Below are 25,921 nucleotides of genomic sequence, written 5' to 3' on the forward strand. Positions count from 1 at the left end.
TATCATACGTCAGTATAATGCCCCATCAGTCATATCACACAATACTTACCATGGCACAGCGCACCACACATGATCTATACCCTGTACTGTATCATACATCACTATAATGCCCCATCAGTCATATCACACAATACTTACCATGGCATGGCGCACCACACATGATCTATACCCTGTACTGTATCATACATCAGTATAATGCCCCATCAGTCATATCACACAATACTTACCATGGCACGGCGCACCACACATGATCTATACCCTGTACTGTATCATACATCACTATAATGCCCCATCAGTCATATCACACAATACTTGCCATGGCACGGCGCACCACACATGATCTATACCCTGTACTGTATCATACATCACTATAATGCCCCATCAGTCATATCACACAATACTTACCATGGCATGGCGCACCACACATGATCTATACCCTGTACTGTATCATACATCAGTATAATGCCCCATCAGTCATATCACACAATACTTGCCATGGCACGGCGCACCACACATGATCTATACCCTGTACTGTATCATACATCACTATAATGCCCCATCAGTCATATCACACAATACTTACCATGGCACGGCGCACCACACATGATCTATACCCTGTACTGTATCATACATCACTATAATGCCCCATCAGTCATATCACACAATACTTACCATGACACGGCGCACCCACACATGATCTATACCCTGTACTGTATCATACATCAGTATAATGCCCCATCAGTCATATCACACAATACTTACCATGGCACGCCGCACCACACATGATCTATACCCTGTACTGTATCATACATCAGTATAATGCCCCATCAGTCATATCACACAATACTTACCATGGCACGGCACACCACACATGATCTATACCCTGTACTGTATCATACATCAGTATAATGCCCCATCAGTCATATCACACAATACTTGCCATGGCACGCCGCACCACACATGATCTATACCCTGTACTGTATCATACATCACTATAATGCCCCATCAGTCATATCACACAATACTTACCATGGCACGCCACACCACACATGATCTATACCCTGTACTGTATCATACATCACTATAATGCCCCATTAGTCATATCACACAATACTTACCATGGCACGGCGCACCACACATGATCTATACCCTGTACTGTATCATACATCACTATAATGCCCATTAGTCATATCACACAATACTTACCATGGCACGGCGCACCACACAGGATCTATACCCTGTACTGTATCATACATCACTATAATACCCCATTAGTCATATCACACAATACTTACCATGGCACGGCGCACCACACATGATCTATACCCTGTACTGTATCATACATCACTATAATGCCCCATCAGTCATATCACACAATACTTACCATGGCACGGCGCACCACACATGATCTATACCCTGTACTGTATCATACATCACTATAATGCCCATTAGTCATATCACACAATACTTACCATGGCACGCCGCACCACATATGATCTATACCCTGTACTGTATCATACATCAGTATAATGCCCCATCAGTCATATCACACAATACTTACCATGGCACGGCGCACCACACATGATCTATACCCTGTACTGTATCATACATCACTATAATGCCCATTAGTCATATCACACAATACTTACCATGGCACGCCGCACCACATATGATCTATACCCTGTACTGTATCATACATCACTATAATGCCCCATCAGTCATATCACAGAATACTTGCCATGGCACGGTGCACTTAGTACCATATTTTTCCCCAGCCAGCTGTTGCAGTCGGATGATCCTCTCTGCTTGGATCTGGTACAATGTTTTGCCACTTGGCAAGCCAACGTTATACATCCCTTTGGGGTAGGTGACACCGAGGCGTGTGCCTTGTCCTCCCGCCAGCAGCAAGACAGCCACCTTATTCTGCGATATCTGACACAGACCTGAAATCAACATACATCACATAAAAACAGTTAAAGTAAGCCTGTAGCAAAAAAAAGTGCCCCTAAGGGGTATTTACCTCGGGAGGGGGAGGCCTCTGGATCCTAAAGAGGCTTCCCTCATTCTCCTCCACTGACCGGTTCCAGCACTGGGAACCCAGAAAAAGAGCTTGTTGACAGCTTGCGCAGGCACACTGGCACCGCCCCGCCGAGCTTCCTTTGGGAAAATCCAGGCCGGATTGGGTCCATGCTACTGAATAAGCATTAGCCACCTGTGCGACAGATTGGACCCTGTCGGACTTGGCTATTTCCATCAAAGGCCAAGCGGGACGGTGCTAGGGCGCATGTACAGGGAGGCTACTCTTCAGGTGTCCCAGTGCTGAATCGGGCTGATATACAAAGACGAGGAATGCATCGTTAGGGTTCAGATACTTCCCTCTCCCAATGGTAGGCATCCGTTTTTTTCCTTTATCAAAGTCTCAGGTAAGTTTAGGCCTATGGTTGTTGACCTCCTTAACGGAAACCCCAAGTCAGACACAAGCCAGAAATTGGCAGCTCAGAGCGGTAACCCCGAGCCTGACTCGGGGTAGCCATCGGGAGGTATTTGCAGAGCTTGTGCGCAGCGAGCATTTGTAACTCACCTACCCTGGGATCCAGATGCTGGCAGCCATTCTTCTTCCTGTCCTCCGAGGCTCTCAATCCCTCTGGTGAGTTCACCGTTTGACACATGGCGGCAAACGGTAATCTCACTATAGGGATAGAGCGCTACCCAGTGAATGGAGGGAGAATTGCAACGCTGGATCCAGGGGAGGTGAGTAAGTGTTGGGCTGCCGCAGATCTATCTAGCGGTATCATTTTTTCCTGGGTTTAGGGTATAAAACCATGTGAAAAAAAATTGAAAAGCTTTTAGACCCTAATACCCAGAAGTAATCATGCTGCCAGGGAGGTTAATGCATATCGTCTGGAATTTGTCATTATTTGCAAAGCACAAAGTCTTTACTTGGCACATAAGCCATTTTTGCGTTATTTTTCTATTACCTAGCTGGCTGAGTTTGCAATTAGGACTTCCTCTTTTGATATCAGATACTTCCTGTAAAGACGAAACAGCAGTCTGCACCAGGGGCACCTCTAGGCATAGGCAGTACAGGCCATTGCCTGGAGTGCCATTGGTCCTTGGGGCGCCATGTTGCTGGATTAAGCCCTGCCCCCAGACTAAGCCCTGCCCCATGAGTGTTCTATTACTTGCTTCTGCTGCATCTACTTAGCTTAAGTTGCAGGCAGCTGCCACCTCTGTGCCTTCTGCATCCTTCTTTCCCCCTTTGTGCCTCCTTCTGTCCCTTTTGTGCCTCCTTCAGTCCCTTGTGCCATGTCTGACCCCCTGTTTGTCCTTCTGTCTCCATGTGCCTTCTTCACTCTCCATGTGCAAGCTCTGCCTCCTTCTGTGCCCCTTTGTGCCTCCTTATGTCCCCTTTGCCTTTATTTGTCCCCTTGTGCTACCTCTGCCCCCTATTCCTCCTTCAGTCCCACTCTGCCTCCTCCTGTCCTCCTGTGCCTCCTTCTGTCTCCATGTGCCACCTCTGTCCCCCATGCCTCATTTGTGCTTCCTTCTGTCTCTATGTGCCATCTCTGTCCCCTTGTGCTTTCTTCTGTCTCCCTCTGTCCAACTCTGCCTCCTTCTTTCTCCCTGTGCCTCTTCAGTCCCCATGTGCCTTCCTCTGTCCCCCTGTGCCTCCTTCTGTGCCACTTTGTGCCTTCTTCTTTCTCCCTGTGGCTCTTTCTGCCCCCCCCCCCCCCCTCTGTCTGCCTCCTTCTGTCTCCCTGTGTCTCCTTACACCCCCCTCTGCTGTCTTCTGTCCACCTTTTGTGTCTCCTTCTGTCTCCCTTTGTCCATACTTCTGCCCACATTTGTGCCTCCTACTGTCTCCCTGTGCTTCCTTCTGCCCTCCTTTGTGCTCTTTTTTCTGTCCCTCATTGTGTCTCCTTCTGTCCCATTTGTGCAACAAGTTTTCTCGCCTGGAGTGACAAAATGGCTAGAGGCGCCCCTGGTCTGCACTGTATATGAGTACCCCATAAGTGTGTCTGTAAATTGAGTACCCCCGTCCCCCACTCCACTGTCTGGGCTTGTGGTCAAGGTTTAGAACAGGGCATATTACACAGATAATTGTAGCCGAGACTTGCTTATACACCTCACCTTTTATTGATTGTGTGCACAGAGTGTGTGTAGCCACCTGGCTGGGTAATAGCTACGCCACACTCCGCTGCACCAGCAGTGTTGGGGGATCAGCAAAGAGCTCCTCAGCCAACTGTGATTCACCGCTGGATAGCACTGAGCAGAGAGTTCTTTTATCAATATAGAGCTGTCCACACATAAGCAATCTCTATTTTTACGTGTTTGATAATAATAAAGATACCAGTATTTCATATATTTCTGTACCCATAGGGCTAGTCCAGGTAGGATAAACTGTGCATGGATCTACCAACACAAAGATAATGGAAGTGGCGCTGCAAAGTTAAGGGGCCCATACACTAGTCGATTTCAGCCATCGATCGATCAATTGGAAATCGATTCCATTGAATCAGCTGATCAATTTTACTGATGATCGAACACCTAGATGTTCGGGTTAGGTTCGGCTGACGTCATCCAGCCCGCCTGCCTCCTCCCACCACCAGGGGTGCCGGTCCTCCCAAGAGCCGGGCGGCGGTAGCGTGGGGGGGGGGGGCAGACAGGCTCTCGGGAGGACCAGCGCCCCCTGGTGGTGGGAGGGAACAGGCGGGCTGGATGACATCAGCAGAGCATCTAGATGTTCGATCATCACTAATCAATTTGCGGCCGATTTCGATCGATTTGATCTATCTAACTGGATGGAAAATCTAGGTAGATCTGGTGCTGGCAGCAGATCGATGGCCATAGAGTTACATTAGATCTAATGCTGGGAATACACGGTTCGTTTCTGCCGCCGATAGATGGTTCGATAGATAATTTCCGACATGTCCGATCTCCGGGTCGATCGTTTTGCCGCTCGATTGCTGATAGAAGTGAATGGAAGAAGATAAGCAAAATGAGAGGAAGATAAGAGAATCGAGCTGCAAAATCGATTGAGCGCAGAATCGAGCGGCAGAAACGCATCGTGTTTTCCCACCATAATAATCCAATAATGCATTTTGATCGATTTCCAATAGATTTCATTCTGAAATGTATTGGAAATCTGTTCCTAGTGTGTGGCACACATCAGATATTCCTGTCAGATTAGACTTGACAGGCATCTGACAGAAATCTATCTGATGGTCGAATCTGCTGCAAATCTATCAGTGTATGGCCACCTTAAACTCCAATCAACAGCACCCTACTCAGCATTGTTTAGTAGCTCCTCTATCTATGCTGTAACTTTTCTGTGGATGACACGCAGGAACAATCACAGGAAGGAAGACTGAGGCAGACAGCTGCTGAAAGCAAACCTGAGCTGAGAGGAATAGGAAGAGGACACACTCTCTACTGCTTCTGATTAAAGGGGAACTGAAGTGAGAAGAATACGGAGGCTGCCATATTTCCTTTTAATCAATACCAGTTGCCTGGCAGCCCTGCTGGTCTATTTCTCTGCAGTAGTACCTGAATAACACCAGAAACAAGCATGCAGCTAGTCTTGTCAGATCTGACTTTAAAGTCTGAAACACCTGATCTGCTGTATGCCTGTTCAGGGGCTATGGCTAATAGTATTAGAGGCGGAGTATCAGCAGGGCTGCCAGGCAACTGGCATTGCTTAAAAGGAAATAAACATGGCAGCCTCCATATACCTGTCTCTTCAAGTGAATGGGAGCGTCTTTACCAGGCTTTTACCGGCGCTTGTGCAAACACGGCGTTCAGATCCCGATTTTCCCTGGCGTTCGAGGCGACCCTGGACGCTACATGTAGCGTCCTGGGACGGTTAATCGCTGCGGCTAATGTCCCCCTGTGGAGGAGAAAAACGCTGACTGCAACTAAACGCCACTGAAACCTTCGAACGCGACGCTGCCGCAACGCCGCTGAATGCAACGCCTCTGAAAGCCGGGCAGACGCCTGTGTGAACCGGCCCTAACCGCATGCTTGTTTCAGGCGTGCGATTCAGACACTACTGATGCATGATCAGCAGGATGCCAGGCAACTGGTATTGTTTAAAAGGAAATAAATATGGGGTCCTCCATTTTCCTCTCACTTCAGGTTCCCTTTAAAAATGAAATACGGATGGCGACCTCTATATTCTGTTCAGCATTCCTAAAAGGACCATGTTCCCCCACTCCATTCTTTCCTCATATCATGTGAGGAGGCAGTACCCCCCATCCAAATCACATGACTAGACAGCACCCACTCTAATTTCATGTGGCGAAGCAGCACTCCCCAATTCATTTCATGTGACCGGGCAGCAACCTCCCTCCGTGTCATGTGACCAGACAATACAAACTTGTCATTAGTGATTAGGTAGCCCTTCCCTCCCTTGTCATGTGACCAGGCACTGCCCTCAGTGAGTTAAAGGATACCCGAAGTGACATGAGACATATGTATGTACAGTGCCTAGCACACAAATAACTATGCTGTGTTCCTTTTTTTTCTTTCTCTGCCTGACAGAGTTAAATATCAGGTATGTAAGTGGCTGATTCAGTCCTGACTCAGACAGGAAGTGACTACAGTGTGACCCTCACTGATAAGAAATTCCAACTATAAAGCACTTTCCTAGCAGAAAATGGCTTCTGAGAGCAGGGAAGAGATAAAAAGGGTCAATAGTTCATAGATTTTAACTCTGGCATACTTCAATGAATGTGTCATTGAGCAAAAACAATAAAACAGTTAAAACTTAAAAAGCAAATTTAAACATAAAATAAAACTGAGGAATATCTTAAAAAGTCATTTTTAGGAGAAGGATGATAGATACAATTGTTTATTTCATTCGTTTATTTTCGCCTCGGGTGTCCTTTAAACGTATGTCATGTGACAAGCAGCACTCACTGACCTAAACTTTATGTCATATGACCAGTCAGACAGAACTTTGCGTGTCATGTGACAGCACTCACCCTCCTCCTCCCAGGCTCGCAGCTCTCCCGGCTGGCCTCTCCTCACACTGCCCAGGAACTCGGCGGGCACCGGACACATCCTGTCATCCAGGCGCTGCGGGCAGCTCCCCTCCCGTATATAGGCCTCCCGGGCCCGTTGGCAGTGCTCGGCCAGTTCCCCCGGCTCCAGCAGCCGCAGCTCCCCCAGCAGAGCCTCCCTCTGGCCGGCAGACAGCTCATCCCAGAAGCGCAACAGCTGCTCCTGACCGGCCTCCTCTATCCGCCGCCGCGCTGCCTCGGGCTCCATCTTCCGTTGCTATGGAAGCCCAAGCAGGTTCCTCTGTTGCTATGGAAGGGCGGATCGTTGCGTTGCTATAGCAGCAGCAGCAGCAGAGGACCATCAATGAGCTCCCTTCGGTAACTATGGAGACGGAGCCGTTTCAGCGCTGGAATAAGGAGATGCGGGGCGGGAGAGGAGTTCGTGACAGCTGGAGGGCGTGGCTGCCTGGGAGTCACGTGCTGCGGTGTCTGCTTATAAAGCCTAGTCACTAATGTGTGGGGCAGCCATCAAAAAAAAAAAAAAAGCTTAACGTGTTATTGAAATTCTATACAGGCTATAATAGCCAACGTTAACAAAAAATCAAACTAAAAAAATAGTTTCACTTACCTGGGGCTTCTACCTGGCCCCTGCAGAAGTCCTGTGCCCTCTCTGTCACTCAATGAGCCTCTGTACCCCGCAGCAGCTAAGTTTTGGTTTCCACCGACTAACCTGTCGATGGCCACTGCGCTTGCGTGGCCCTGGCAGCGCGCGTCCCTGATCACGTTCCTGTCACCGGGAGCGCCCTGTGCATCCGTGGTACTTGGAAATCTCATGCAGCACCTGTGCAGGACGCTCCTGGCAACAGGAGCGTGATTGAGGACGCATGTGGCCCGGGCCGCGCAGGCGCCGTGGCCATCAACTGACCAATCGGTGGAAACCGAAACTTAGCCGCTGCAGGGACCGGAGGATTGTTGAGTGATGGTGCGGGCGCAGGACGTCTGCAGGGGGCAGGTATAAACCCCGGGTAAGTGAAACATTACTTTTTTTTTAGGTTCACTTTGAGCTTGACTACTTTGTTTGGTACTTACGTATTATCCCGTCTGGAAAGTTTGGCAGCTTTTTGTTAAAGCTCTGTTTGCTCCCCCAGGAAGATCTGACAATTTTTGGAAAGCTGAAGGCCCGGCTTTCTGTTGCACTGGGTCCCGAGTCGTTATGATGCTCAGTTCCCAAGTTATGGGGTTTTGAAGGAGGGGTGTCCCCTAAACTTGGCTGGAGAAAGAGCAATTACAGAAGTAAGGGACGAACCCGACATGATGATTAGCAGCACACCCGGGAGCTCGTCTTCTTGCTTAGCAGCATAAATCAAAACTTATGTTAAAGAGACTCTGAAGCGGGAATAAATCTCGCTTCAGAGCTCATAGTTAGCAGGGGCATGTGTGCCCCTGCTAAACCGCAGCTATCGCGCCGCTAAACGGGGGTCCCTTCACCCCCAAACCCACCCCCGCAAGACTTGGTCGTTCCTGGAGGCAGGGCTAACGGCTGCAGCCCTGCCTCCAGTCGCGTCTATCAGCGGCGCATCGCCGCCTCTCCCCGCCCCTCTCAGTGAAGGAAGACTGAGAGGGGCGGGGGAGAGGCGGAGATACGCGCTGACAGACGCGCGTGGGGCAGGGCTGCGGCGGTTAGCCCTGCCCCAACCAGGAAGCGCTCCACCGCTGCACCGAGGGGATTTGGGGGTGCGATAGCGGCGGTTTAGCAGGGGCACACATGCCCCTGCTAACTATGAGCTCTGAAGCGAGATTTATTCTCGCTTCAGACTCTCTTTAAGTGTCCTGGGTCTCATTACAGATGAAGGAGCAGCGCAGCTATGCACCCTCGTCTCCTCTCTGTCCTACTGGCATGGGCAGGAGACTCAATTCTACTGTGCTTTGCAGCAAAGTGCAGGGGACACCCGTCCCCCCACCCCACCCCCCCCCCCCCCCCCCCCAACTTGGGAATGGGGCATCGCATTGACTCGGGACCCAGTGCAAAGGAAAGCCGGGACTTTCAGCTTTCCAAAAATGGTTGGATCTGGCTAAGGGATCAAACAGAACTTTAACAAAAAGCCCCCAAACTTTCCAGACGGGATAATACATAAGTACCTTTTGTTTTTATGTGATAATAAATACATCCATTCCATAGTGTTCCTAGCAGGAAAATGGAAGAGAGTCAGTTTCCTGATACAGTAGTCAGTGGAACAGGACAGGTGCTGAAATATATAATTATGACTCCAGCTCTGTGTAGCTCTTGAATCCTGCAGCAAATTTGGTAATTATTGGTACCAAAGTCCTGTAGTCTGGTTGCAAAAAAGGTGCCTATTGACATTATTGTCTGGGGGTGGGAGGGGCTGGCTGCAGAGCAGGATCATCCACCAGGCAACCTAGGCAGGTGCTTGGGACTTAGTGGGTGTCAAAGGGCCCACCAGCCACCTTCTTTCTACTTCAGTTTACCACAAGGGGGCCCAAATCTACCTTGCCTAGGGCCCCATTACATCTTAAACCATCTCTGGCAGACTGCAATGAAAAAATGTTACTTTAATAATGTTAAACTGCATAAAATACTCCTGTAACACTTATCTCTGCGTAAGGTAATGAGATTTTAAAGTATCAATGATAAGATCTGATCTGGTAATTGCTATTCCATGTGCAGCAGTATGTCTCCTATTTAAGCTTCAGCCATATCTTCCATTACACTGACCACATAGGGAGACACAGGAACAGCCATTGGCACCTATGCCTGGCTACCTATTCTGGGTGCACCTATACCTGGCTGCCTATCCTGGGGGCAACTATACCTGGCTGCCTATCCTGGGGGCAACTATACCTGGCTGCCTATCCTGGGGGCAACTATACCTGGCTGCCTATCCTGGGGGCACCTATACCTAGCTGCCTATCCTGGGGGCACCTATACCTGGCTGCCTATCCTGGGGGCAACTATACCTGGCTGCCTATCCTGAGGGCAACTATACCTGGCTGCCTATCCTGGGGGCAACTATACCTGGCTGCCTATCCTGGGGGCAACTATACCTGGCTGCCTATCCTGGGGGCACCTATACCTGGCTGCCTATCCTGGGGGCACCTATACCTGGCTGCCTATCCTGGGGGCAACTATACCTGGCTGCCTATCCTGAGGGCAACTATACCTGGCTGCCTATCCTGGGGGCACCTATACCTGGCTGCCTATCCTGGGGGCAACTATACCTGGCTGCCTATCCTGAGGGCAACTATACCTGGCTGCCTATCCTGAGGGCAACTATACCTGGCTGCCTATCCTGGGGGCAACTATACCTGGCTGCCTATCCTGGGGGCAACTATACCTGGCTGCCTATCCTGGGGGCAACTATACCTGGCTGCCTATCCTGGGGGCAACTATACCTGGCTGCCTATCCTGGGGGCAACTATACCTGGCTGCCTATCCTGGGGGCAACTATACCTGGCTGCCTATCCTGGGGGCACCTATACCTAGCTGCCTATCCTGGGGGCACCTATACCTGGCTGCCTATCCTGGGGGCAACTATACCTGGCTGCCTATCCTGAGGGCAACTATACCTGGCTGCCTATCCTGGGGGCAACTATACCTGGCTGCCTATCCTGGGGGCAACTATACCTGGCTGCCTATCCTGGGGGCACCTATACCTAGCTGCCTATCCTGGGGGCACCTATACCTGGCTGCCTATCCTGGGGGCAACTATACCTGGCTGCCTATCCTGAGGGCAACTATACCTGGCTGCCTATCCTGGGGGCAACTATACCTAGCTGCCTATCCTGGGGGCAACTATACCTGGCTGCCTATCCTGAGGGCAACTATACCTGGCTGCCTATCCTGGGGGCAACTATACCTGGCTGCCTATACTGGGTGCAACTATACCTGGCTGCCTATCCTGGGGGCAACTATACCTGGCTGCCTATCCTGGGGCAACTATACCTGGCTGCCTATCCTGGGGGCAACTATACCTGGCTGCCTATCCTGGGGGCAACTATACCTGGCTGCCTATACTGGGTGCACATATACCTGGCTGCCTATCCTGGGGCAACTATACCTGGCTGCCTATCCTGGGGGCAACTATACCTGGCTGCCTATCCTGGGGGCAACTATACCTAGCTGCCTATCCTGGGGGCACCTATACCTGGCTGCCTATCCTGAGGGCAACTATACCTGGCTGCCTATCCTGAGGGCAACTATACCTGGCTGCCTATCCTGGGGGCAACTATACCTGGCTGCCTATCCTGGGGGCAACTATGCCTGGCTGCCTATCCTGAGGGCAACTATACCTGGCTGCCTATACTAGGTGCACCTATACCTGGCTACCTATACTGGGTTCACCTATACCTGGCTGCCTATACTGGGTTCACCTATACCGGGCTGCCTATACTGGGTTCACCTATACCTGGCTGCCTATACTGGGGGCACCTCAAGCTGGCTACCTATACTGGGGGCAACTATTCCTGGCTACCTATACTGGGGACACCTATAGCCGGCTTCCTATACTGGGGACACCTATAGCTGGCTACCTATACTATGAGCAACTATACTTGGCTACTTATACTGGGAGAAACTATACCAGGTTGCATGTACTGAGAGCAACTATTCCTGGCTACCTATACTGGGGGCAACTATCCCTGGCTACCTATACTGGGGACACCTATAGCTGGATACTTATACTAGGGGTACTTATAGCTGGCTAGCTATACTATGGGCAACTATACCTGGCTACCTATACCGAGAGCAGCTATACCAGGTTGCATGTACTGAGGGCAACTATACCTGGCTGCCTAAACTGGAAGAATTAATAAACAGCAGGATAAGGAAAAGAGTGGAGAGTGAGGCTAACACAACCCACAGTTAATGCCAAAATTCATAAAAATATATTACTTTATTGTATCAAAAAGACAAAATAGACACACAAACAACTGGAAGAATGTTTTGTTTTTATCCTGCCTGGCCTGTCTTTCCAGTTACTGATTTTTTTGTTTGTGTGTGTGTGTGTGTGTGTGTGTGTGTGGGGGGGGGGGGGGGTATATGCAGTGATTTCTAGTTACACCCCTGCCTGGACACATTTAAATCAAAACTGAAAAACCGCCTGTTTAGTCTGGCATTTATGATCACGTAACTTTTTTCCCCTGCTGTACACATCACTATGTACTGATCTGAGACAAGCGTATGCGCTTTGGGTGCTACGGGAGAAGAGCGCTTTACAAATGTCTGGTTGTTGATGTCTGAAGCCATTTTAATTTCAGTCTTCTTGATGCTGATGCTGGTATTTTTGGTTCGGACGCTGCTGTTTGTGCCAAAAGTAGCGCTGAGGTGTCATCAGAGCCAAAATGACCAGGTTGGGGAGGGGGGCCAATCAGAAGTCTGCCTCAGGCTCAACCCTTATTTTGAAACTAGAAATAACGTTAAGGAACAGGCCGTATTTCATGAACATAACGTTTTTCTGGAGCAGACGTCTCGTTCTTGTTACCTGATAGATTTTTCAAAATTATTTTCAACTTTAAAATGTCATTTTTACATTTCGAAACCACCGTTCAAACCTTCAGGTAGGGCCGAATACAGGAGTCTTTGTTGGGAGCGGCTGGAGGTACAGAATGTGCCGTCAGTCCACAGTCACGGCTTGTGCCAAGGTCAACACACTCTGATTTCTGAAGAGAGGTGTTGGATGGAGGCCAGAGCTCCGGGGGTGAGGAAGGGTGACCAGGGGCAATTCTGAATAGACTGAGGTTTATGTGTCGTTGGTAGATCATGTCTAGCTGGAAGTGCGGCTTAACGGCAATATTTGATGGATCACTTGGTAGTGTAAGGAGCCGTTATAAGGAGGAACTGTAGTGAAAATAAAATAATGAATAAAATTGCTTATTTTTATAATGTTCATTCGTAGATTATTTAGTCAGTGTTTGCCCATTGTAAAATCTTTCCTCTCCCTGATTTACATTCTGAAATGTATCACTGGTGGTGACTGCTTTAGTTCTGCCAGGTGATCTGTACGGAATGTTCATTACTGAGAGTTCTATGCACAGAGGGACGTTACAGCGCCATTACAGTATTAATATTATTATTTATATAGATAAATAATAATATTAATACTGTAATAATAATAATAATATTGCTTACTTGGCAGTTAGAGCCCATTGTTTTTCCCACAAAGATTTCTTGTGGGAAAGGGAGTATCAGCTACTGATTTGGTGAAGTTAAATCCTTGGTTAAAGTTCTTCTTAAAGTGTAACTGTCGGGCATAAAATCAAAAATCAATTCTTTATGTTTATCTGGTAAATAAGTAATAAGGATGCTAACCAGGCAATCCAAAAGTTAAAATCTCTATTACTTTTCTTGTTTATGAATGATCATTCCCCAGTTTACCTGACTCTTCCAAAGGTTTGTAGCACTGCTGTCCAGATTATTTCTGCATGTGAATTCTGGATACAGTGGAAACTGGCCCATTGAAATGCATTGCTATGTAAATCTGCATGCAGAAAATGCACAGAAATCCATGTGTAGTTGAAACGGGCTTTAAATCACTCCATGTAAAATCGAGTAATGAGCTCCTTTGGTCATGGGACTTGGCTGCTTTCACAGATAACACCCCTGATAAACCTGGTCTTCTAGTCATATAACCAGTGTGGCCACCATAATTCCACCTAAAGTATCCCCTGGCCTGGACTGCTGACGCAAGGCAGCGTGGCTTCTCGGGTTCATGTCGTGGTCCTCAAATTCTGACCCCACCTTCTATGGCCTCAGCAGAAATCCAGACCCATCACACCAGGTGTTTCCAATGTTGCCCCGGCCAGTGTTGGTGCCCCTGTGCCCACCGCAGCCCCAGTTTTCTGTTCTTGGCCGACAGGAATGGAACCCAATGCGGTGCAACGAATTGCACATTTTAGGATGCTTCTTTACGCACCAGAATGGTTGAAGAGCGGTTGTTAGGGCTAGTTCTCTCATGAAGCAAGGTGAAACATTTGCATCAGGCGGCAGCGATTACAGGGACAGCATGTTTGTACTGTGTTTACACTAACAGCATGCAGTCAGAGTAGGAGGAGAAGTCAGAGGAGAGCGAGGTGAAGAGGTCATCATTGGGGAAAAGCAGCTTGTTGTGCTGTGTGAGGAGTCTGACAGTGAGGGAGGAGGGGAGGCAGGAGAGCTGCAGTGTTTCATTTGACTGGCACAGCAGACAGGAGGAGGTGGCACTGCTGTCCTGACTGGGGAGGAATGGAGTGGCTGAGGGTGAGCATATTGTTTGTCACAGACTCACAGCCAGCCAGTGTGCCATTGTGTTGAACTGCAGCATGTCATCTGAGAACATTATATGAAGCAGAGTAAATTATTGGTGTTATCCTCACACGTTTGCCTCAGGCAGCAAAAAGTCTTAAAGCGGCCCTGCCTGTCTAGTGTCTCGTGTGTAAATCTGACCTGTATCTGCATCTTCCTATGCAGTGCAGTGTAGTTGATTAAGTATAGGTGTTCCTAATAAAGTTGCTGGTTAGTCTATATTTGTAGCATGTTTTTAACTAGAAAAAAAATGTGACTACAAATAATCAGTGGCTACTTTGACCTTAGACCTTTTATCACTAATAAAATTCACAGATAAGTTATGTCTACATTTTTTACGGTCTCTTTATAATAGATTATTTTTATTAAGGCAGGTTTTACACTTGTTTTTTGCATTGCGGTGCGGTGCTCCTGCTGCATTGCAAAAAAAGGTCAGTCATGTGACCCTGCAGGGTTATATGCATAGGCACGCCCCCCATCCCCCCTGCTCAGTGATGTACTCCTTCTAGACAGGAAATATGGCAATGGAATTGTTGTTGGTCCGCACATGCGTGCCACGCCCTTCACACTACCCGCGTTGCCCCTAGACTTGCATTACAGCGTGCTTCGTGTGCTAAGCGCGGTGCATGCGGTAACACCCTGCAGTCCTCACGTCGGATTGGAAGCTTCTGGCGCAGCTCATCGCACCGCATTAACTGTGCAAGGCCCATTGACTTACCTTGTTTTTACGTCCCGTTGTGGTAAAAAAGGGTAACACACCGCTGTTTTGCTGTGCTAATGTAAGAGGCCTCATATTATTTTGCATTGCTGTGACATATACATGGGTGTTTATGTGTGCCTTATGTTAAGGTGACCAGGGCTGGATTACCGACTAGGCAAAAGAAGCAGTAGCTTGGGGCCCCAGTCAGAGTCTGATGGGTCCCATCAGCAGGTAATTCAACCCTGACAAGCCCTGACTTTGCGAGCATGCGGCGCCTGTTGCCGTGATGATGGTTGCGCTTGCCAGCACCTCTCTCTACAGCCCAGCCTGTGCAGTCAGCCGTAGACTGATGTGAGCAGCGTTAGCCACCTTGAGCACACTGATGTGATGCATGCTGATTGCACAGGCTGGGCTGGAGACAGCGGGGCTGGCATGTGGCTCTATTACCATGGTAATGGGCACCGCTCGCCTGTCAGGGCTGGATTACGTGCTGCTGCAGAGACGGCACATAGGAGTTGCAGCACGGAGGGGCTCCTGGGAGCGGCTGAGAGAAGGTGAGATGCAACCTGTCCCGCGGCTGTGCTGGGGCTCCGGGGAGCAGCTACCGGGTTGGCTGCATGTGGCGGTCTGGGGGGCCCAATCTGTAAGTCTGCTTAGGGCCTCATTTAGCCTTAATCCGGCTCTCATAAGGTCCTGGGGCAAATATGACTACTGGGAGAAACAGATTCTTTGTGGGTGATTGACCCCTGTACCTCCTTGGCGGTATTCCCTGGTCGGGGTGATTGCGGGGCAGGATATGCAGAGCCCAGAAGCAGTGCCGGGCCCACCTCCGCGGGATCCGGACAGTCTCAGCCCATCTTCTTCGGGTCCTCTGAGGCTCCCCATCTCTCGGGTGAGTTCATGGCAACCGGCAGCCATCTCGCCATGGAGATGGAGTGCCCCCCAGAGGACAGGAGGAAGAAATGCGGTGCTGGATCCTAGAAAGGGGAGTTCAGTGAAGGGGCTGCTGTGTGATTTCTTCGGGGTGTGTTTTTTTTTTTAGAGTCTGAAAGCAGAAAAAAATTGCTCCGCTTTTAGACCCTAAAATCCACAGAGAATCAAGGAGGTTAATGTGCCATACACCTGTCAATCTGCCACCAGCTACACCAATCTAATAGATCCCTCTCTGAATCTGATCAGAGAAGGATCTATTGCCTTCCCAGTTCCCACACACTGCAGACAGATTTCCAGTAGATTTCATAATTGCTCCTCCCCTCACCTGCCCACACATTGGATGGAAACCGAAGCCACTGACTTCTCCCAAGCGAAGTGACTGGCGAGCATACCATATTGTTGTATCGGAGGAGCAGTTTCAGGAATATAGAATGGGGGGTTGGTACAGCAGGATTGCAGCCAAACGGTCCACTCGGAACATGACCCCTGGAGTTAAAGGGAAGGTCAGAGGAGCCTAGAAATAAAAAAAAAATCTACTTACCTGGTGCTTCCTCCAGCCCCTGGCACCCCTCCTGTGCCCTCGCCGCAGCTCTGGTGGCTCACGGTCCCCTCCGGTGCCGATGCCACCCTCGTCAGGTAGGCATCTACTTGTGCTCCAGCGTGCGGCTCACGGAATCGCACTGACGTCATCCAGACTGTACTGCGCAGCTCCAGAGCTACTGCGCCTGCGCAGTACAGTCCGGATGATGTCAGCGCGACTACGTGAACTTTTGTTGGAGTAAAAGTAGGTCTCTTTTCCCAGAGGGGACTTTGGGTCACCGACAGGGAGCGGAGCTGCAGCGAGGGCACAGGATGGCTGCAAGGGGCTGAAGGAAGCCGCAGGCAAGAGGATTTTTTATTTTTTTTCTTCCTGGATGTTTCTTTTAAAGCGTACCTTAGGTGAGTCTGGATGGGGTGTGGGCTAGAGGCTGGATGGATAATGTACTGGTTAGGGGCTCTTCCTCTGACACAGGAGACCAGGGTTCAAATGTCACATGATTGACATGTTGTGCAATGCAACGGGGGCGGGGCATCGCACTGCAATGCACAGGCTAGGTGTAAAATCGGCCTTAAAGGGGAACTGAAGTGAAAAGAATACAGAGGCTGCCATATTTATTTCCTTTTAATCAATACCAGTTGCCTGGCAGCCCTGCTGGTCTATTTCTCTGCAGTAGTATCTGAATCACACCAGAAACAAGCATGCAGCTAGTCCTGTCAGATCTGACAATAATGTCAGAAACACCTGATCTGCTGCATGCTTGTTCAGGGGCTATAGCTAATATTATTAGAGGCAGAGGATCAGCAGGGCTGCCAGGCAACTGGTATTGCTTAAAAGGAAATAAATGTGGCAGCCTGCATATACCTCTCTCTTCAGTTGTCCTTTAAAATAGATCATCAAAAGCTTTCCCACTCATAAGAGAATCCACGGGCCAACAGCTGACATACACATGCAATCTATATAAATAAGTTTATTTCTATCCATACCCAAATTGTATACAGTATAATTGGACAAATATTTCCATACTTACAAGGCATACAGCATAATAATATATAGCTACAGATCAGATGCCTGTGTTTGAACAATTTTGCAGTCTAGTAAGAACAAGCCTTGGGAACAGCTACAGAGATGTCACAAGGTCACATTTGTTAAAATGGTGAGGGCCGATTGCATCCCACATCAAATATATGGTTCTGGTTTTTACATAACTAGCTACCATCATGTATCACCACTGTAGCTATATCAGTCCATAGCTTGTGCTGATGATGAAGGCCAAAGCATTCTCTAAGTTAGAGTTAAAGAGGAACTGTAGTGAAAATAACATAATTAATAAAATTGCTTATTGTTTACAATATTCACTTATAGATTATTTAGTCCGTGTTTGCACATTGCAAAACCTTTCCTCTCCCTGATTTACATTCTGAAATGTATCAGAGGTAATGACCTCTTTTTAGTCCTGCCAGGTGATCTGTACGGAATGTTCGTTAATGAGAGTTCTATGCACAGAGGAAGATATTACCTGCTTGGCTATTGGAAAAAGCCGTTATTTCCCACACTGCAAAGAGGTTCACAGGCAACAGACTGTCAGGACCTTGGTCATGACATCACACAGTGGGAGGGGTTTCATCACAATGTCAGCCACACAAACCCCCCTGATTATCTATTCGAGAAAAGGTAAAGATTCCTCCTTGGAAAGGGGATATCAGCTACTGAATGGGATAAAGTTCAATCCTTGGTTACAGTTCCTCTTTAAAGTTTATCGACAGTTTCCAAGATTTAATATAAATATGCCACCTCCCCACCAAGTGAAAATATAGAGCCTTGTACATATCCTCGTAGTCATGATTCTAATGTGTAATTTCCCAAAATTTTGCATAATTTTTGTAATTACAATCGTAATGGACAAATTGTAATGATGAAAAGTTACGGGAAATGTCATGTAATTATGACCATACACAATTTTTCCCTAATTATTTATGATCGTTTTCAAGATAAGTTTCCCGTACAACACGAAATTACGATTCTGTGTTACCCGTAATTTGCATAATGTCATGTAAAACTAGATATTAAAATTTACGTTTTCCATCATTTTTGATAAATTACGAATGAAACTCGAAATTACGATTTAACACAAAATTACGACACTAAATTTTGAAATATGAAATTATGAATTTTTCTGATAATTACGAATTACAATTTCATGTCGTAATTGCAAATTGTGTGTCGTAAATGACAAAAACATGAAATTTCGTCTTATCTTTACATGCTAGATTGTTCATGGCCAAGGAGGCTGGTCGCAGCTGTCTCGGCCAAGAGATCTGAAATTCCAGATCATCTCGGTTGAGCACAGGCCAAAGCCATTATTCTCCTATTTACCTTAGCTGCTTAGCGGGCCTAGCTGTCAGAATTACTGAAAGAACAAAATAAAGGATACTCGCCGCTCAACATGCATAAAGCCAATGACTTTGCATGACAAAAGCGGAATACAACCCTGCATTGCAACTTTGCTCTAAAACATTATTTACAGCATATTATATGCAACCAGCATTTTTTTTTACTAGACCAGCACTGGAAGGGTTACACACAGAGCTTTTAAGTTCCATGGAGAGAAATGCTGCCGCATCTGACACAATATAACAAGTGTGGAATGTGACACACACTCTGACTGTGCAGGAGCTCCCGGACACAGAGAGAGAGAGAGTGAGTCACATTCCTCACTTGTTACATTGTGCTTACTTAAATGTATCTATCTAAACTTCGGATGCGGCAGCATTTCTCTCCACGGAACTTTAAAGCTCTGTGTGTAACCCTTCCAATGCTGGTCTAGTAAACAAAATGCTGGTTGCATATAACATGCTGTAATTAATGTTTTAGAGCAAAGTTGAAATGCAGGGTTATATTCCGCTTGTCATGGATATTAAGGGCCGGGAAGCCCTAAAGCCAACATCAAGGCCTATCTCATTCTGTGATCACTACACTACGACTGTTTCATCCTACACAAACAATGCAAAAACCAAAAAAGCACTTCAGTGCAATGAGTTCATTCAATGGTATCCATGACTCCAGGCTAACATTTCGGGATCTCAGAGGACCCCTTTATCAAGGAATCACAACAATAATGGGCTCTGGCACTCACGTAGATTTACGAGGCTTGATTCACTAAGACAAATAGCATTCCTTATCAGAGATAACACGCCTTATCAAATTAACACGCCTTATCAGAGTAGCATAGCAAACTTATGCCTGATGATTGGCAATGACGAGAGCTCCACTCGTCCTGCCCTGAGCCCCTGCGGGTTCGTAGCGCTCGCTATGCTACTCTGATAAGGCATGTCAACTTTGATAAGGCGTGCTAACTTTAATAAGGCGTGCTATTTGTCTTAGTGAATCAAGCCCATGGACTGGATTCATAGATATTGTTGAATTAACTTCTTTTGTTCGACTGGTGGCTGGGATTTTGTTATTTTATTATTTGGGAGGTACCACCTACCTAAGCTTCTAGCAGTAGCACCTACTCTTGGCCCATACTGTGTGCATAGCACGTGATTCAACCACTGACTCTTACACAATCAAGGAGTGCATCCACAGTGGAATCCATACCTAGATTTATGAGGCTTGAGGGTATGAAGGCTGCCCCCGAGTCAGAGGCTTGCTTGCTTTGCCTGATGGGCTGTTCATATACAGAGAAGATGTTTGATTTATAAACATTACTATTTTTTTTGTAACTGCTTAGTGTAAGAAATGGGCTGCATTTGACCCATAGCATGCTTTGTGTAGCAGCCACTTTAGGTTTGACCTCATGGACTTGAACAAAAGACCTGGACAACAAAGGCTTGAGCTTCAGGTGTTACTTCGTGGGAACTCCTAACTCTCTGAAGGAGTTTTTCAAATTTGCCAATCACAGAAAGAGAAAGTGAGGTACACAGAGGGGGTGGAGAAAAGGTAAACATATATGCACCGTGTGGTTGAGGGCTTAGCATTGTGGTGTTTATCTTTGTACTAGTCATCCTGCTGTGAGCAGCGCCCAGAAAGGTATAGGTCCTTAGACCCAGTGGAAGAGGCTCCAGGTGACTTTCGAGTGGCAATTGTCCATCTATTTGTCTTACTGTGGATGTTCTTATTGATTGTGTTGGAAACTGCTGGTGTAAGAATCTCATGGGTTTGGCCTTCATGCTGGCTCTAGGGCTTTCCTTGTATACATGAATATGTGCCACAGACAAATATCAGTTTACCTCGAAGGTGATCTCTTTTATTTTTCTATATGTTTTCCTGCCCCACCCTATGAGCTCTGGCCATGCAGGTTATGAACTTGACTGAGTGAACTATCATTGTTTTTTTTTTTTCTTACAGGAGATCCACTTTATATTTCTATTAATCTCCAGTTATGTAAATATGTGTTTTATGCTCAGCCCGATCTTATTCATCCTCCCTCACCTCATGGTTAAAAGTTGGCTTGTTCTATGGCAATGATAAGCTGCATTGATGTGGACATAAACGGAAATAACTGGTGAGTTTATGGACCTCTATAGAGGTGTAGTCCATTCCATAGGTTTCTTTCCAAAGTTAGATTACTGAATTACGGGGGACCACTTTCCTGAGTTGTCTTGGAGTTGGGTAGATGTTGAAGTGTTTAGTCAGCTGTTGAAAAGAACAGGCACTAAAGTAGAAGAAGCACTATACAACATGTTGCTGTAGACATGCCTATGCTGTGCTGATAACTTGCATGTAACATCAGAGACCTCCTCATCTTCTCTTTCTGCTCAAAGTTTGGTGGTCCTCTGTAGGTAGATGGGACTTTGTTTTTGGACATAAGGGTTGGAGTAGCCCTCCTTGTTCATCGTACTGATGCACCTCCGAAGGAAGAGCAGAAGCACATCCAGGAACAGCTCAAAGAACTCGGCCAAGGTGCATACAGAGAAGCCAACCCACAGGCCAACCAAGCCACCCATGTTAGATATTAAGTTGATTTCCTGCAGGACACACAAAAGAAAAATCACATATGATATTAACACATGGTTAACAACATTTTTCAACATTATCTCCCGAATCTTCAAAGCACTTTTGCAAACTATGCTAAAACTGAAACATAAACATTGAAAAACACTCCCGAATCTGTTAGTTCTGTGTGAGGCTATGCATTCTAATTAACCTCTCCCCCCCCCCCCTTCCCCCTCCCATGAGCAATATTTGTTGAAGGGTCAACCACCTAAAAGTGAAATTTAGGGATTGGTAGTTTAGTGGAGCGTTAAAACACCTAATGACCTCCGATACCTCTGAGGGACTCAAAGATCTTTGCTCTTGGGTTCTTAGGTTTGCATATCTGCCGTGGACACCGTTAAGGATATCATCATCCCAATTGTTATACATGATATATAAAGTATGCAACAGAAGGGAGGAAGCAGGCAAAAATGTATAGGAACATCCAAAGGTTGTTGGATAACTCCAAATTTACAAGGTGGAGGAGAACTGAGCCAAAAACTATAAGAGGTAGATCATTGTGGAAGAGTAAATAAGAGATGTATGAATCCAGACTACTACCTGCAAGTGTCCTGGCGTGAATTTCCCATCCTTAGTGCCCTGGGTGGGGTGGCTTTTTGTCAAAAACACCCTTCTAATTGCCAGGCATCCCAAGTTTCGGGAAGTCTGAAGAGCTCCTGTGGCCACCAGCAAGAACCATGTTTTATGTTTGTGGCAGAATTTTCCCTCCGCCCTCTCACCCAATGCTGACAGCCATTGGACAATGGTAAAATAAGTAAAGGGAGACTCCTACACTTGCAGGATTTATTCTAACTCATTACCAGCACATATGCCTGAAGTTGGAATATCTCATTAGGGTAATTACTCCATTTTTTTATTCTTACAGTTATCATAATCAAGAAATATAAACAGAACCAAGCAGAGCCTAATTTATCTCATGTAATGAAAAAACAGCTTGGCTATATGTGGTATTTATGGACACCTGCTTCCCATAGGTCAAAAGTAACCCCTAAAGAAAGTCTGAAGCCTTAAAAAAGGTATATTTTTTTACTCGTCAGTGCTCTTCAGCAATAAGATCATAGCTGAAACGCTGCATTCCCATGGCAGAACGATGTATTTATAACCCCTAAATCCTGGGGCAAAATTCCACAACTTTCCAGGTCCTGCATTTTGCTGCCCTGGGGAAGCAGAGCTTTGCGCTGTAGTTCTGCTTCTGCTGGAGTCAATCTCCACCGATCTCTGCCTCTCCCCACCCCTCACAGTAAAAGAAGACTGAGAGGGGCGGGGAGAGGTGGAGATTTACTTTAGCAGAGGCAGAGCTAATGCATAAAGCTCTGCCTCTACCAGGAAGCGATCCCCAAAATTTTGCCCCGGGGATTTGAGGGGTATAAATACATTGTTCTGCCGCGGGAATGCGGTGTTTCAGCTATGATCTTATGCTTAATATAACTGGCAAGTAAAAAGAGGTATTTTTTTAAGAATTCAGACTGTCCTTAAGTCATACATTAGAACCAGTCTGCCAGCAGTAGAACAGCTGCCCTGAATTATGCAGTAATACTGAGTAAGATAGGCCCGTATGAAATTCAATTTGTCTCCTGACTTTTAACCTAGGTGATACTTTCACACCTGTGGTGTGAATGCATTTTAAACCACCAGCAATAAAATACTCAAAATAATTTTGATAATACATTTTCACCAACGTTTGGGTACTTTTTCATTTATAAAATGCTGAAAAGTTAATTTAAAGATAAGTAGAAAACTATATCCTAGGAGATAACTCAGGAGAAAAAATTTATTGCATATGGGCCAATGGCCCTTATTAAAGTGGATCCGAGGTGAACTTTTAATCATTGCATAATTGTGTTCTGTTCCTATTGTTTATAAGGCATTCCTCAAGCCAAATACTTTTTTGTTTTTGTTTTAATACTCTAATTCCCTATAAACTAAATAAACCACGCCCACAGGTTTTCAGAGAGCCTTGGCAGTAGCAAGGGCAGCACGGTGTCGTAGTGGTTAGCTCTCTCGCCTTGCAGCGCTGGGTCCCAGGTTTGTATCCCAGCCAGGGCACTATCTGCAAAGAGTTTGTATGTTCTCTCCGTGTCTGCGTGGGTTTCCTCCGGGCACTCCGGTTTCCTCCCACATTCCAAAAACATACGGATAAGTTAATTGGCTCCCCCTAAAAAATTGGCCCTAGACTACAGTACTTACACTACATAATATAGACATATGGCAATGGTAGGGAATAGATTGTGAGCTCCTTTGAGGGACAGTTAGTGACAAGATATATATATATATACATTGTACAGCGCTGCGTAATATGTCGGCGCTATATAAATACTAAATAATAATAATAATAATAATAATAATGGGAGCTTAGTCTGGGCAGGAGGAGGAGGAGGTGTTACTAGTCATTGATTTCAGAGGCAGAGAGGAGGAGGGAGGAGGGGGAATAGGTTTTTTTTCACAGGCTTAGTGATCAAGATACAGATAAGCCTGCCTCTGTGTAATGTTTACAAACATGGCTTGTATCACAGGAAGAAAAAATAATTTTCTATTACATCTATTTGCAGCTAGATTTGCTGTGTAAACTATCTAAACTTTAGATAAGATATATAGACAAGTTACTTCTTATAGTTAGTTTTTCATCTCGGATCCGCTTTAAGTTAACCTTTTCACCTGTGAGAAAACGCGGAAAAGCCGCCGCGTGTACTGACAGCAAGGAGGCTGGTTCTGTGTCCAGCGCGGCGGTTTGCACGCAGCAGCATGCAGCAGGTGTGGCTGAGCCTGTTAGTTCACACAGGTTTAGGGCTACGCACGCGCGCGCCAGAAGTCAGGACTTTTATGCCAGCAGGAGATGTGTCAGCTGATCAGGATGATCAGCTGATTCCTGCTGGACTCCTGATTGGCTGAGTGGTTCGGGCGGGGCGGCAGAGTCCTGCAACTATATATACAGCTTGCTTGTCAGTTGCTGGTTGTCTGCCGTTGCGAACACTACGTGGAAGCACTCAGACCATAGTCAGATCCTACAGTGTGTTTGAACCAGGTGGACCTGGGAATTCACACTGAGCCAGATTACTTGTACTATTATCATCTGTATTATACTCCAGACTAGTTCCAGGGTGCTGAGACCACGGACCTCGCACCCAGACTAGGGAACTGTATTATCATCTGTGTTATACTCCAGACTAATTCCAGGGTGCTAAGACCACGGACCTCGCACCCAGACTAGGGAACTGTATTATCATCTGTGTTATTCTCCAGACTAGTTCCAGGGTGTAGAGACCACGGACCTCACACTCAGACTAGGGAACTGTATTATCATCTGTGTTATTCTCCAGACTAGTTCCAGGGTGTAGAGACCACGGACCTCACACCCAGACTAGGCATTGTTTGATATCTGTTATGACCTATTGCTTTCCTGACTACTCTTCTGTCCTCTGATTCGGTACCTCGCATATCTGATTCTCCGTTGCCAAACCCTGCTTGCCCTGGATACCGAATCAGTCTTCTGTCTTTGTACTTTATCTGTCTGTGTGTTACCGACCAGGCGTGCCCGACCTCGAGAGCTATCTCTCCTCTCAAGAGATAGTCTCCAGATCAGATAGTGACATCCACCTTCAGGTGTCACTCACTCTCTGGTCCTTCCTATCTCCAGCCTGACTCCACCCCTTGGAGAGTCTCAGGCTGCTGGAAGGTTCCTGTGTCATCAAGAGCAGTATTCCTTACTGCCTATGATCACCTGCTTGCAGGTGCATTGCTCAAAGTATTACTGTTACACCAAACACTCACATACCTATAGGTGTCCAGAGGTTAGCAATATATCTGTATTATCGGTGATTCTGCAGATCATCAATAATCAGGTATATATCTGCATTCTTGGTGTTACTGCAGATCACCAATAATCAGATTCTCTCTGCGTGCTGACACCGATCGTTACATCACCCCAGTTTTCTCCTAGTAGATACGTTTTCTTCTTTTGTTTAAAATAACTTTTCAGCACTTTGCAAATCAAAAAGTACCAAAAAGTAAGTGAAAAAGTACTGTCACAATTATTTTCAGTATTTTTTTTCCTTGCTGGTGGTTTGAAAGGCATTTTATTGGCAGCGTGTGAGAGTCTCACCTAGGGGGAAAAAAAATCATTATAAAAAGTTTATATATATGGGCCCATATATATGTAACAAGAAAGTTGACATTCCATATATGTCAGTGGTAAATTATGCAACATATCGCATCGCATGTATGCATTCATTTATGGCCATCATTATAGCAAAACTGTATGTAAATCATGAGATAAGCATGTACCTAAAACATGCCCAGGCCCGGATTTACATCACAAGAGCCTATAGGCACAGATGTCCTGGCACCCTCCATGAACCAACATACCCCACCAAACTGCACCACAAGTGTGCTGGCTGCCCCAGCTGTCACTTCTCCCCTGCTTCCCCTGCCTGGTGTAGGTAGCTACAGTATTAGGT

At 46.7% G+C, this 25,921-nt stretch overlaps 2 protein-coding genes across 2 annotated transcripts in view; both read right to left on the reverse strand.

The window, feature by feature from the left end:
* Positions 1-7,435, reverse strand: part of UAP1L1 (UDP-N-acetylglucosamine pyrophosphorylase 1 like 1) — a 36,399-nt gene extending 28,964 nt beyond the window's left edge. The window contains exons 1-2 of the mRNA XM_068248760.1: positions 6,984-7,435; positions 1,739-1,943 (exon numbers count right to left, since the gene is read on the reverse strand). Of these exons, the coding sequence (XP_068104861.1) occupies positions 1,739-1,943; positions 6,984-7,269 (491 nt within the window). The 5' untranslated portion in view covers positions 7,270-7,435. The remainder of the gene's footprint in view (positions 1-1,738; positions 1,944-6,983) is intronic.
* A 12,974-nt stretch (positions 7,436-20,409) lies between these two features.
* LOC137527820 (degenerin unc-8-like) overlaps positions 20,410-25,921 on the reverse strand; it is a 175,890-nt gene continuing 170,378 nt past the window's right edge. The window contains exon 11 of the mRNA XM_068248764.1: positions 20,410-21,439. Coding sequence (XP_068104865.1) covers positions 21,230-21,439 — 210 coding nt within the window. The 3' untranslated portion in view covers positions 20,410-21,229. The remainder of the gene's footprint in view (positions 21,440-25,921) is intronic.

The sequence above is a fragment of the Hyperolius riggenbachi genome, chromosome 8 (assembly GCF_040937935.1).
Source record: "Hyperolius riggenbachi isolate aHypRig1 chromosome 8, aHypRig1.pri, whole genome shotgun sequence".
In the NCBI taxonomy this organism is placed as follows: domain Eukaryota; kingdom Metazoa; phylum Chordata; class Amphibia; order Anura; family Hyperoliidae; genus Hyperolius; species Hyperolius riggenbachi.